This window comes from Arachis hypogaea, chromosome 17 (genome assembly GCF_003086295.3).
Source record: "Arachis hypogaea cultivar Tifrunner chromosome 17, arahy.Tifrunner.gnm2.J5K5, whole genome shotgun sequence".
Classification (NCBI taxonomy): Eukaryota; Viridiplantae; Streptophyta; class Magnoliopsida; order Fabales; family Fabaceae; genus Arachis; species Arachis hypogaea.
Genome location: NC_092052.1, coordinates 128,296,165 through 128,310,758, shown reverse-complemented (window position 1 = coordinate 128,310,758; position 14,594 = coordinate 128,296,165). Strand labels below are relative to the sequence as shown.

Below are 14,594 nucleotides of genomic sequence, written 5' to 3'. Positions count from 1 at the left end.
TGGAAAGTATTTGTTATCATCGTTATTTTAATATTCATTCTCTTCTGTAAAAAAAATTCATTTTTTGAGTTATTTATCCAAACGCTACAACTTTAAAATAAGTACTTTTATAACTAAATATCTAAACACAAAACAACTTATTTATAAGCTGCTATTAATAAAAGTCCTTATGTTGTAAGCTCTTTTTTCAAAAGAACTTATTTAAGTTATTTACCCAAACTAGGCCTAAGACAAAGAATGCAAGCAAGTCCAACAATTTACAAGTCATATGGTTGTCAAAAAAGATTTAATATAAATTCCAAATATATGAATTTTAAAAATATTGTTATTTTCGTGATTTTTCCAAAATATGGGAATCATTTAAAAAAATTAGAGTGATTTTATTTTTCAAAAATATGAAAATTACAAGGTGTGTTTGATTTTTTAAAATTTTTTATTTTTGAAAAAAGAAATCGCATTTAAAAAAAAATGCAAAGTGCAACTTGTTAAAGTGCACTATTTTTTACCATAAAAGAAATCGCATAGAGTGGTTTTTACCCATTTATCATTATATCATTGTATTTCACCAAATTTGCAGCCATACACAAATTAATTTGTGTCATATGGCAAACTATGTTAAAATATCAATGATTCTTTAGAGCTAACTAAGATTTAACTGAACATTTAAATAGTTTCCCAAAAATATAAACCAAATTTGTGTCCTTTTCAAGCATAACTACTGTAAGGTGCAAGCAGTATATATACTGTTCACCTTTAACTAAAGAAAGAATGTTCAGCAGTAATATTGTTTGCTCATAAAGGATTTTTCTAGGTTCCAATTCCATTGGTACCATCAATGTTCTTGGAATTGTTTCCAATCTTTGAGATCATTCAAATGCTCATGATTGCATGCGCTCAAAGACTTTGCTGTAGAAAGCAAGTCTCATTAACTACTATTTAATGATTCGCTGCATGAAGGATAATAACACATTGTTAGTCTCTTACTAAAATAAATCTCCCAAGTTTCTTCTTATAAGCTTATATTGAGCCAGCTTGTAATTTAACTTCAAAAAATATTAGAGAATAATTAAAATTTATTATTTTTAATTATTAATATTAAAAAATATAAGATAAAATATGTTGTTAAATTATTAGATTGAAAAAATTAGAATAAAAAAATTAAATTGATGATTAAATAATGACAAAAAATAATAAATTTTAATAATTTTTTAATATTTTTTTTAACTTTTTCTAAATTGACATATCATTATTAATCAATTAGTAGTGTAACTAATTAATAGAATATCATGTAATAACATGATACCGTTACTACGATATTATATAACTGACTTTGTGAAGTTTTGTTATAGTATTTGGATCATGCTCCAAAACTTTTAGGGAGCCAGTCAAATAAGACGTTTAAAACGTTATTTTAAGATTTTTTTAGTAATTAAAATTCAATATATATAATTAATTAAATTGTATTATTTTTGTCAAAATTAGATCAGATAAATTGATTTAGCTAAAAAAATTGGTGAACTATATCTTAAGTCGGTCTAAATTAATATTTTTTTTATAAAAAATGACTATAATATTTCTATTATAAAAAATAATTAAATTATTATTATTATTATTATTATTATTATTAAAAATTTTGAAAACTCTAAATTCTAAGGTTTCTCTTCTCTTTGTATTAGGATTTACAATTTTTAAAATTAAAAAAAAATATATATATATATATATCTAATAATAATAACAATAATAATAATAATAATAATAATAATAATAATAATAATATTTTAGTTATTTTCTATAATAAGATTATTGTAATCATTTTCTATAAAAAAGAATATTAATTTAGACCGGTTCAACGTTTAATTTACCAATTTTTCAACTAAATTAATTTGTCTGATTTAATTTTGACAAAAGTAATACGATTTAATTGATTATATGTATTGAATTTTAATTATTTATAAAAATATTTTTAAAAAATATTTTAAATGACTCTCAAACTTTTATATAGACATTAGTAGTTTTCTTGCATAGGATATTATTTGTTCAATTGATTGATTCTTTTAGTCATTTAATCCAATAATTTGAATACTTGTATTCGAATTGATATTCATTTAAATTTTGAATAACTAAAAAAATCAATTAAATAAACGATAAATTCGCAAAAATTTTTGTTTTCATGAATACTTTTTTTTGTCCTCTTTTCTAATTTTCAGTTACTATCACTAAAGCTTTATTTTTTATTCACTTAATTTAATATTATTTTATTATTTATGAAATATGAATTTTTTAATTGGATTTTTTTAGATAAAAACATTTAAATGTTTTTTTATTTTAGTTATTTATATTAATAAAAAATATTAAAAAGTTATGTTTATATTTCAATTATTAAAACCAAGTCACCTAAGATTTAAAAAGTATAATTTTTATTTATAAAATTATTTATTTATTAATATACTATTGTCATACTTTAAAAATTTTTATATTAATAAATTTTATTTAATATAAATACTATTATATAACTTTTGTTAAAATCCCCTACCACCCACCCCCCCCAAATTCTGTCTAAGCTCCAAGTAGCAGTTTTAAAAATTAAAAATAAAAAATGAGTAAGAAAAGAAGGAAGGATGATGGTGTGGAAATTGAGATTACCAGGGTGTCATGCATTGAATAATCGAAGAAAGGGGTCGACGGGAGAATCTTCATTCTCAATTGCTAGGTCATAGACGGCGTTTAAAAGTTCCCTGAAAAATTCAAAACCATCAAGGTTTAATTTCAATTTTTTTCTGTGCACCCAATCAAGTTACTATTGTGAGAGTAAGATGTATGTAAAAAAAGAAAAATTAATTAAAGCAGCTAAGAAGTGAGGTATTGTTTTGATGAGCTATGAACAATTACTGTTATATCCATGTCGAGTTAATTTTAGTGTATACATAATATTTTTGTTAATTATTATATAAAAAATTAATTAAATGTTGGCAAAGACTTAGCAGGTGGAATGAGAGGAAGGTTGTTTGTAAGGAGGCTGATCTACTTCTGGGGATCTACTTGGTCGTCCTCTCTGCAAAATCATATACGTGAGAGAAAAAATTGAATCTATAAAAGAGGACAGAGCATGTAGTTGTACGATTACTAAGTGTTATCAACACGCAGTGAAAATAATAATAATAATAAGAAGGTAAAAATTTAAGTGCAGTTATCATTAACTTTAAGTGAAATTGATAACGGGGAATTGTAATTGAATTTTTACCTAACATTTTGATAAAGACACTAAAAATGTCTTTTTTTAAAGACATTTACATGTATCATGATATTATTGGACATCTTTATTAAATCGGTTAATAATTTATTTTTTAATAAACTAGAACAAAATCGGTTTATTATAGCAACAATAATAGACTTAATTGTCCGCATTATAATTATTAGACTCGATTTTATCTGATCGATTTATACAATCTAAATCGAATCGTGTTTAAATTTTTTGATAAAAAGATAAATATATCCTTAATTTTTGTTTAAAAAAACAAAAAAAAAGCCTATGATTCGGTGGGTTATGTAAATTGATTGGTTTGACCGGATCCAATAACAATTGGGTTTATTGTTATTATTATAAAAAAATCAATTTTATTTTAATTTGTTAAGAAATTCAAAAAGACATTTTAGGCATCTTCATAGAAACATCCTAATAATAATAATAATAATAATAATAATTGATGATAGTATTTTATTGGATATATAAACACTTGTCTCTAACTGTAGTTAGGAACCGTACCTTTCCGAGGTTGGAAGAGGATGCTGAGTGTGGTTGCAGCTGCGGTTGGATTTTGCGGGGACGACCACGACGCCGCTTTTCTTTCTCCTAACACATCCGACCCGTCCATTATTTAAAGTATCAAGAAATTAAATTATCACAACGAACGTAACGAATTCAATCATCAGGCTTGCTTACCAATCTGATCAGTACTGAATTAGTACTGCTATTGCTCATCACTTGCTTTTTAAGATCTGGAATCCATCCACCCTGCGCATATTTGAGTATTAGAAATATAATCATTTATCTATCATTTCTTATCAATTTAAGTTTTCAGGAGTCTATGCAAAATTTGTGCAAGTATTATTCATGGCATCACTTTCCTTACCCTTGATTCATATGCTGGGTAGTTCGAAGTTTGAATGGCCAGAGGAGTTTGATTGGGCAGAGGATTTCGAATAACTGTTCGTGTAGAAGACATGTCCAGTATTCTGCGAATTGCCGCCGAAGGTTCCCTATAAATTAGAATAAAACACACAATCATGCATGCATGCATAATTTGCCATTAATATATATTGTATTTTCTGTAATAAGATTTACAAAAATATTAGAGTAAAGTATCGTTTTTGTCTCCAACGTTTGGGGTAAGTCTTATTTGTGTCCCTAATGTTTAAATCGTCTTATTTGTATCTTTAACGTTTATAAAAGTGATTCAATGTTATCCTACTATCAATTATACTAACAAATCAGATTATATTTTTCAATTATTCTCACTTGAATGTATTCATTTTCAATTAGGTCTCACTTGGATGTAGTCGATTTTAATATTATATCAACTATTTGTGTTTAGATTTAATTATGTCCCTAGAAAAGTGAATTATGTAAATGTTGTAGGAATTAGTTTCAACATTTGATGAGCTATTTTTCGGAGTAGATCATACATTTGTATTCTAACTTCAAGAAAAGATTTTTAAAACTCAAATTAAAGCGCTCATGATGTGTAATTGACGGCAGGATAACATTGAATCACTTTTACAAACGTTAGAGATACAAATAGAACGATTTAAACGTTAGGAACACAAATAAAATTTACCTCAAACATTGGGAACAAAAACGATACTTTACTCAAAATATTATATGTACACTAAAATTAGTTATCACGTATTTATATATAAAGACATGTGTTATTTAATTATTTTTAATATTTATTTTATATTTTAACATATAATTTATATTAGTAACTGATTTTAATATAAATCTAAAATGTTCTTAATAAAAATAAAAACATTCTTAGGTACCTACCTAGTTGTGGAAGATTGAGGAAGCTTTCCTTTGCCACGCTGCTGCCTTGTGAGGACTTGATTATTTACATTATTTATTATTGAAACCGGGGTCGTCACTCGTTGCTCCTGATGATTCCCCAATGCACTTTCAGGCCTAATCAATCTGTACGTAGAATTAACCCAGTTTAGTGAATAATATCCATTAATAAAGAGTATTAGCTAGTGAATATGTGAGATTACCTTAGGAGGCGTGCAAAGTCATCAGAATCTCCCCTGGAGTTAGAATCTTGTGAACTAGATCCTTGAGTGTTGCCTGAGAAAAGCTCAGCGCTCATTGACCTCATCAATGCTTGTGACTGCGACTGCGAATCGTTTATTATATTGTGCTGCTGGCTCCATGACATAGCTGCTGTACTGCTAGGAAGTGCTTCCTGCGGCAACATCATTGTATTGTAACTCTGCCGTTCAGGAGGAGGAGGAGGAGTATTAGTATTCATCAACAATCCATTGTATTTGTTGTATCCATTCATCTGATGATTTGATGATGCCACATCTTGGGACCTTCATTCACCCCAAAAGTTATTAGTTAATGGTTATTTATAATCTTGAAGAAATTGATTTAATTAAGAGACAAGATCTCTATCCGCATATGCTTAATTACCTTGAGAATTGCTGCAAGATCATCGTTTGGGGATTATAAATATTACCATAGGGTGGAGGGCACCTACTATACAATTGTGACATAAACCATAGTCTATATGTATCAATAAAATAGGGACATATATATTAAAATAAAAATTTTAAAGTAATAATAATATTTTATACATAGAAGGCTGCACTGAAGATCCCAAGCCAAAGGAATTATTATGGTATGTGGTGGTTGCATATGGATGAGGATATGGTGCAGGTTGTGGATGGTGTGAATGATAAGTTGAGTACATTGGAGGAGACCTATATATAGAGAGATATACACAACATAAATTCAGTGTGAATGGTAAGCAATTAAGCATGATGAAACTAAAGGAACAATGAAGAGAGTGATGGAGTACCTATAATAAGGAAGTGCAGTAGAGTTGGACGGTATAGGTCTATTATAAGCATGATTTGTTGGTGGCACTTGAATAAGAGAAGGGTGTGGTTTCGCTTGCCCCCTAAATAAAAGGTTGCTAACTAAGAGTTAATAATATAAAAAAAAAAATTAGAATATCATAAGTAGGTACTGATCATCTTTGAGATGCATTAATAACAACATCTCTAATATTAATTTTAAAATTAATTTTATTTTGGGTCTTATAAAATAATATATTAATATTTGTAAAATTATATATTTAAATAGTAATTTAAAATTAACTAAAAGTAAAATTTGTTAATGCATTAGAATTTAAGTTTTGCAGGTTTTTCTATAAAAAATTTCTTAATTCATAACTTTATCATGTATCTTAAAATACATATTAACTAAATCCTATTTTTAATAATTTTATTAAGATAGTTATATAAATGATTAAATTTTATTGATTTTCCATTAAGATGATCCTGTATTTTTAAGGTAATATCGGTTTTATTTTATCTTTTAATTATAATACAATTTTTTATTCTAAATCAGTTTACTTTTTTAAAATATAAAAAATAATACTCCAAAAATACTTTATTAAAATTTTTTTAAGTCTTAAAAAAACATTAAATAAGTAGATTATCACATCTTTCGAAAGATTTATTTTGTTTTTTCTTTTCAATTACCTATAAGTTTATCATAAACTATTTGTGCCAACATATTTGACATTTTTCAAAGACCAATAAATCTATTACAAAAATTTTCAGAGACTTACTTTTATTATTTTTAAAATTTATTCAAAAAAATTGTCAATAAAATAAAATAATATTATTTATGTCATTTTTGTATGCATTTATATATACATGTATATATATATATATATTCTATTTTTAAATTTTAGTATTAAGAGTGATTGATAAAGATATAAAAAAAGTTGTATATTATAAAAGATGAAGAAAATATAATTCCTGAAAAAAAAAAAAAGTAGATACCTAGGATAGAATGGGTAGTCAGGAGTAAGGCGCAACGAATTTTGAGAGTTTAAATCATAAATCTTATTATAATACATTCCTTCGGGGGCAGGAGTAGGAAGAGGGGCAAAACCGTCTTGAGGCAGTGAAACACTGAAAGAAGAAGAGTAGGAATCATGATGCATGTAATTGTAACTGCTGTATTGTGAATCATACATATTTGTAATCCAGAAATGATTGTGTTCATCAGCCCTACATACATACATTATATACCATTTTAAATTTCACAATTAAAGGAGTCTCCAATTAGCCATCCTTATGAGAATAGCATTTATAAATAAGTGAAAATGATGTATCTTATTTTAAGTAAATTATTAATTTAATCTTAATATTTTGATTAACTCTTAGTATTGTCTTTAATTTTAAAATGTTTATTTTTGTTTCAAAAAATTTATTTTTTATATATTTATTTGTTAAAAGTAAAATATTTCATTTTAAAATTATTATTTTTCTTTATTATTATTATTCTTTCAAATTTTTTATTTTTGTGTTATTTTCATTCTCAAATAATTAGAATCAATATTATAAGAGAAAATACCACTTTCCTCTTCTGTGAGATGCTAAAATAACACCCCCTCTCCTCTATTTATAAAATTTATATTCCCCTTCCTTATAACTTTCAAAAAATTTCATCTTTAATCCATTTTAAATTTTTTTGTGTTAACTAATGTTAACTTTATCCATTTTTCAAGAAAAAATAAATTATTTTTTACAAAAATTATCCTTTAGCAAAAAATTTATTTTTTTGTCATTACATTTTTCTTAGCAAAATATTCTTTAATAAATTATTTTTTAAGATATCCTTCAATAATTTTTTAATTATTAAATTATGATTTTACCAAAATTTTCGTTAACAATTATTTTATATTTATTATTAATTTTTCGATATCAATATATATTATTTTAACATTAAATAAAAAAATATTACTATTGTTAATATGTATAATAATTAATATATATTTATATTGAATAATCTTATTAAGATTTTTATTTAATGTTAAAATAATATATATTGATATTGAAAAATTAATAGTAAAATATAAAAAAATTATTGATGAAAATTTTGGTAAAATCATAATTTAATAATTAAAAATTATTGAAGGGTATCTTAGAAAAAATAAATTTAATTATTAAATTTTTTAAAAATATTTTAGTAAAAATACAATTTAATTAATAAAAAATAATTTATTAAAGAGTATTTTGGTAAGCAAAATTTAATGATAAAAAATAAAATTTTTGCTAAAGGATATTTTTATAAAAAATAATTTATTTTTTCTTAAAAAATAGATAAAGTTAACATTAATTAACACAAAAAATTTAAAATTGATTAAAGAGGAGATTTTTTAAAAGTTATAAGGGATGAGAATATACATTTTATAAATAGAGGGGAGGAAAATGTCATTTTAGTATCTTAGGAGAGAAAAGTGGTATTTTCTCATATTATAATCATGATTTTTTATTGCTATCTAAAAAATTATAATAAAAAATAATTTTTTTTAATGTTAATTTTAATTACAAGATTAAAATAAGATAAAATAAAAGTTTTTAGAATAAAAATAAAACATCATCAAAATATATGAGCAAACAAGAGTAACATATATACCTTCCAGAATTAAAGGCTGTATGAGTGTCCATGATATTGTTTTGGAACACAGATCTTTGGTTTCTAATAAATTGTCCACTTGAATGATATGTTGTTCCATTTCCTGCCCTAACCTCCACCTGCTGTAACAAATACTTCAAATATTGAATGCATCTATTCTTTTATTTATTTATTTTTTAATAATTAAGAGGATAAAAGGTCATTTGTTTCCACTAACTAAATTGTAGTTTGACATTGTATTTGGCACCAATGGGGAATTGCTGTGCTGGTAATCCATGTCTCCACCTTCATTCCTACACAATAGAGAAAATTTAATGCATGTATAATCTAAAACCTGCCATTAAACCATTAATAATAATCAATAACCTACCTATGTGAATTCTCATGTTGCATGTGATGAGGAAATTGATTAAACCAACTCATTCTACTAATGTATTCTTGGTCTTGATGAGTTAACGATCCTTCTCTTTCTAAAATAATTCCCACCTGATGATCAATTATCAAAGAAGAAAGAAAAATATTCAAATGTACTTTGACCTTTTTAAGTCAAATATATTAAACAAATTCTCTGGTAATTTTTATTTTAATATCGAATTTACTTTTTAAAATAAATATTAAGTACTCAAAATTTATTAGCTTTTGCATCTTCTAAATCAAACATTGACTATTTAATATTTTTTTTGGCAAATTACACTCTAAATTTTAACCACAAAAACAAATATCTTTATATTATTATTATTATTATTATTATTATTATTATTATTATTATTATTATTATTATTATTATTATGACATATACATTTAATAGTTATATATACTATGAAACAACCATGGAATTAATTTGAAACTGCATTTAAAAAATGCTGATAGATAAAATTAAAAATAAAATAGAAAGCATTATTTTTAAAATTAGAAATTAAAGAGTAGTATTATTAACTATGTATGTATTAGCCTGTTGTGTTATTATTTATACTATTTTTTGTTTAATTGAAAAAAAAAAATAACTTACCTTGGGCAACGAAGGATGGAGTGGTGGAGACGAGGAATTTGATGAAGACTGGAAAAGAGGACTGGGATCATGACCAAGAGTGGCAGTCACACTTTGTTGTTCAATAGAAGCAGGTTCAGTAGTATTTTGATTCTTATTTCGTGTTGCAACTATAATTGATGATGATCCCTTCAAATTGTGACCCTAAAGATTAAATGCAATAATAATTATTACTCCTACATTTACGGTCTAGTCTTTGTATTTTTGCGGGTAGTGTGCGCTATGCATTGTGCATTATCTGTATTAATGCTTACGTTATCATAATGAATTACGAAAACTTTATTAATTACTTTGTGGAAAAAGGAGGAGCATACGTATGCATAACATAGAGGTTAAGCAAATTGAGTAACACTTTTCATTTTCTAAAATGCGTTTAATGCATGCCTCAGGAAACTTTTTGAGATAAACATGTTTAAGTTTTTTAAACGCTTTTAATTTTTTGTTTGGCTATTTTTGTTTTTTATAAACTGATTTTGTACTAAAATCTATATTTACAGAAAGAAAAAGTTGTAGCTCTTGTATTTGACGTTCCATCATTAATGGAGTTCTTATGATTTTATTTATAGAATTATTGTTTTTTTTACGAGCCATGAGTATTTTTTTCTATTATTTATTGGTTTTTTTTATTTAACATTATATATTTTTATAATTGCAATTTTTGTATATTATATTTATTATTATTATTATTATTTTATAATACGCTTTATTGATTTTATTAGATAGAATAAATTTAAAAAATTAATTAACAACAACAATAATAATAATAAATTATAAATTATAAACGTACTAAAAAAGAGTACGTAGTACTAATATAGTATTAAAAAAATACTATATAAAAATACACTAAAAAAATTAAATATACTTAGAAAAATAATAATATAACTTAATGTCATATTTTTTAATAATTATCTATTTAAAAGTAATTTTATCTAATATTATTTAAATAATATTTATTTTATTAAAATCAATTTTAATATAAAATTTTTTAATATAAATTATTTTAATACAAACTCACTTCTACCTAAAATTAATTTTATAAAATTACATTTATTCAAATTTTAATTTGAGAAACGCACATTCAAACGCACACTTACTATTGCTATGGCCTCATTTTCATGGGTTTCAGGATTTCCGGAGATTGAGGACCTCAAATCCTGTTGCTGTTGTTTCTCCTGAATCAAAACGTATGCATGTTTCAAAAGGAAGAAAATGTGTGGAGATAATAATATCATGATAAAATATTAAAAAGCTACAATTTAATTTTTATACATTATCTGTGTAAAATATCATAATATAGAAATGAATTAAGAAAAATATTTATAATTTGATAAAAACAGAAATAAATTAAAAATATATTTGTCACACACTACTTCATTGAAGTATTAAATAATAAGTTATAGTCTGCAATAAATAAGTTTGTGATAGAACATTTTTTTAATTTGTTTCGGTCTCTTCTTGAGTCCGACATATTAAATAAATTCATAAAAAGATATAAATATAACCTATTCATAATTAGAATATTTAGGTAATATTAAGATCAATATTTTCTTAAGTAATTGTCCTTATTATTATACATTCAACAATAATAAAAAAAACACACACAAACAATAAAATAAGAAGAGAAAATGAAATTACAATTGTTAAATCCGATTGATGGAGAGTAGGGTGCATGAGGCTGTTGAATAATGGTGTTCCTATGTTGTCTAAGATGTTTGCAGCATCCCATTCATTCTCATCATTCAAACTCAAGCTGCCTAACTCAATATCCAAATCCAGGTCCTGCATTTTCATTACATCACTCGGGTAACAAATAAAAATAAAAAATATAAACTATAAGTCATATATGATAATAAAAAATTAAATTAAAAAAATGGCTATATTTTTTAAATATTAACTAAAAATAACTACTTTAAAGAAAATGCCAATTGTATTTATTTTCATTAATGCCTAGGAGAATCCTTATCAATTATATATCATCAACTTTTCAAGGAAAAACATGGATGAAAACGACAGAATGACTTAATAATTACATGAGAGTAAAATGAAAAGTATACGTTGACTTTAACATATCTCCTCCTAAAAAACATACACAATTTATGATATCTTGCTAATTTCCAATCAGACCTTCCTCACAGTATGTATAAAATATTTAAAGAAAATTTGTTTGTATACGCGGATAAAAGCTGCTTCTTTTGCAGTTTTTCTTCATTTTGTTTTTTTTCACTCTCTCTGATTAAGTGTGAATTACGTACAGAATTTTAAAAAAATTCTACTGAAGAGGATTACGACAACTATTTCGTTATATATCATCAACTTTTCAAGGAAAAATATGGATGAAAACGACAGAATGACTTAATAATTACATGAGAGTAAAATGAAAAGTATACGTTGACTTTGACATATCTCCTCCTAAAAAACATACACAATTTATGATATCTTGCTAATTTCCAATCAGACCTTCCTCACATTATGTATAAAATATTTAAAGAAAATTTGTTTGTATACGCGAATAAAAGCTGCTTCTTTTGCAGTTTTTCTTCATTTTGTTTTTTTTTCACTCTCTCTCTCTGATTAAGTGTGAATTACGTACAGAATTTTAAAATATTTTAAATATCAAACAAATTAAAAAATAGATATCTTAAAAAATAAGTTTTATCTTATTTAATAAATAGAACGTCATTTCCAAAAAATAGTTATTAGGATATTTTAAAAAGATAATTAGAGTATTTTCTTATAATAAAACTTAATTCCAGAAAAGTTTAATATTTCATTTTTAACAAATACACAAAAAAAATTTTTCATAGGGATTAATATATGAATTTATTTTAATATTAAATATATAGAAGACGTTTTTAAAAATATTACAATCCATTACGCTTTAAATTTCCAAAGGACAAACTTTCTGGAAAATAAGAAAATATCCTAAATATAGCACCAAAACAAGCTCATGAATAAGTAGTATATAATTAAGAGGATTGGATTCCTGAATTTAAAATTTTGACTTTACTTTTTATTAGTTCTCGTAATTGTGTATATATATATTGGATTTTGCTACTAGAGAGAGTACATTCCTTTTTAGGAGTACTCGTTACTATTAGTAAAGTTTTTACTAACAAGTGTTTTTATGGCCTTTTCTAAGGTTATTATTAGTAAAAAAATTTAAATATTTTTCATAAATATATTTAATATATAAAAATATTTAATTATTTATTTTTTTTGCATTTTAACTAAGACTATTAAAATATTTATTAATAAAATTCTTATTATATTAAATATCTTACTAAGTGTTCTTAAAATATATATGTTATTTTCGTGAAGAATATATATCCAAATAATAAAAAGTTTTACATTAGTCCTAATTAAATTACTTCTGATGTATATTTAAAATATAGTAAAAATCCATATACAATTATCTTGATGTGAAATTAATATTTAAAAATTATTAATTAATTTAACAAATTTATTAAATTTTTATGTATCAATTTTTAATTATTAACTTCACATAAAGATAATTAGATATTTTATCCATTCTACAAATTTGGAACTGGTCAACTGGCTAGATATTTCGTTCATTCTATAAATTACATTTGTCCTTAAGGTGAATAATACAGTAGTTCTAAATACTCTGCTCTAAAAATGTAAGCGTACTATCTTCCATAATTTTAAATTATTTAAAATAATCGTATTATACACATGTATAAAAAATTAACTATCAATTATTTATATTGAATATATGTTATAGTAAATATATATAAAAATAAATTAATATATATATATATATATATATAAATAAATATGAATTTGATAATTAATTTTTGTTGTTTACATATAATTTTTTAATTTTTTATTTAAAAAAGGGGTATATATATCAGTACGTAGTAGTGCAAGAGGACAAGAGATCTGGACAAAATGTCAAAATCTGAATGGCTTGACAAGGGATCTCAACACTATAAACTGTGTATGGAAAGAAAATTTTATTCGTGTCAAGAACAACACCAAAACAACACACAAATCACAATCGCACCCACCAACAAATGAGTTATATAAATTAAATTGAACAAAGTTTTTTTTTTTTTAATTTGGGTTTATATAATTCAAGTATATGCTCCTAATTGGCAGCTCAGAAAACAATGCTCAATTTTATGATTTATTTAACAATCTCAGTTGAGTATAATTACCTCTAAATTAACCATTTCTTCGTCAAAAATCGAATTCGCTGAATCTAAACCTGTAAACCAACGATAATTAAATGGGTTGCTCCAACGATGATTAAATTTATTGATATATATTGTCAATCAAAATTGAGAAAAAATAACGGACCTAGATTTGTGCTATTTTCTTCGTCCATTGTATCCGATCCCCTGATACAGAAATTAAAAAAAGAAGGTTAATTATGACAACAAAAATTGATACATGGGCAGCTTTATTTCTTCCAAATAATAGTAAAAAAAAAAATTGTTTATCTCAAATAAAATTGAAACCTCAAAGGAAGGGTAATTATTGCTTATCTCATATATGAATTTCCTTCCTCAATGAAACCAAAAGGATTTCAAGGTGTCAAATAGTAAGATTTTATCATAGTAACAAATTAGTCTCCTAAACTACAATTAGGAAGATGAGAGCTTAACTAAACAAATAGGAGTGGGAAAAATAACCTTATGTTGGTGGGAGCTCAAGCTCAAATTTTACAATGTGCGTTGATGCCTTGCATTCTTTCCTCATGCCCCTTGTTTTTATAGGAATATATATACAGAGAGTAATAAACTTATTTAACTTATTTCTCATTATTTTAATAAATATTTTTTATTAACAGAGTAATGAAAAAAATATTTTATT

General features: G+C 24.3%; 1 protein-coding gene and 1 long non-coding RNA gene across 2 annotated transcripts; both read right to left on the bottom strand.

The window, feature by feature from the left end:
• Positions 1 to 645: 645 nt before the first annotated feature.
• Positions 646 to 10,990, bottom strand: LOC112767333 (uncharacterized). The gene is made up of 16 exons (XM_025813198.2): positions 10,853 to 10,990; positions 9,720 to 9,902; positions 9,081 to 9,196; positions 8,928 to 9,003; positions 8,711 to 8,829; positions 7,069 to 7,200; positions 6,075 to 6,176; positions 5,851 to 5,976; positions 5,687 to 5,752; positions 5,266 to 5,586; positions 5,045 to 5,188; positions 4,131 to 4,257; positions 3,941 to 4,012; positions 3,764 to 3,850; positions 2,644 to 3,052; positions 646 to 947 (listed from the first exon to the last, which is right to left on the bottom strand). Exons 1-15 carry the CDS (start codon positions 10,988 to 10,990, stop codon positions 2,978 to 2,980), a joined length of 1,884 nt encoding a protein of 627 aa, XP_025668983.2. The 3' UTR covers positions 646 to 947; positions 2,644 to 2,977.
• A 362-nt stretch (positions 10,991 to 11,352) lies between these two features.
• Positions 11,353 to 14,106, bottom strand: LOC140180874 (uncharacterized). The gene is made up of 3 exons (XR_011874948.1): positions 14,079 to 14,106; positions 13,937 to 13,986; positions 11,353 to 11,537 (listed from the first exon to the last, which is right to left on the bottom strand). It is a non-coding gene; the product is annotated as an uncharacterized lncRNA (long non-coding RNA).
• Between the last annotated feature and the right edge of the window lie 488 nt (positions 14,107 to 14,594).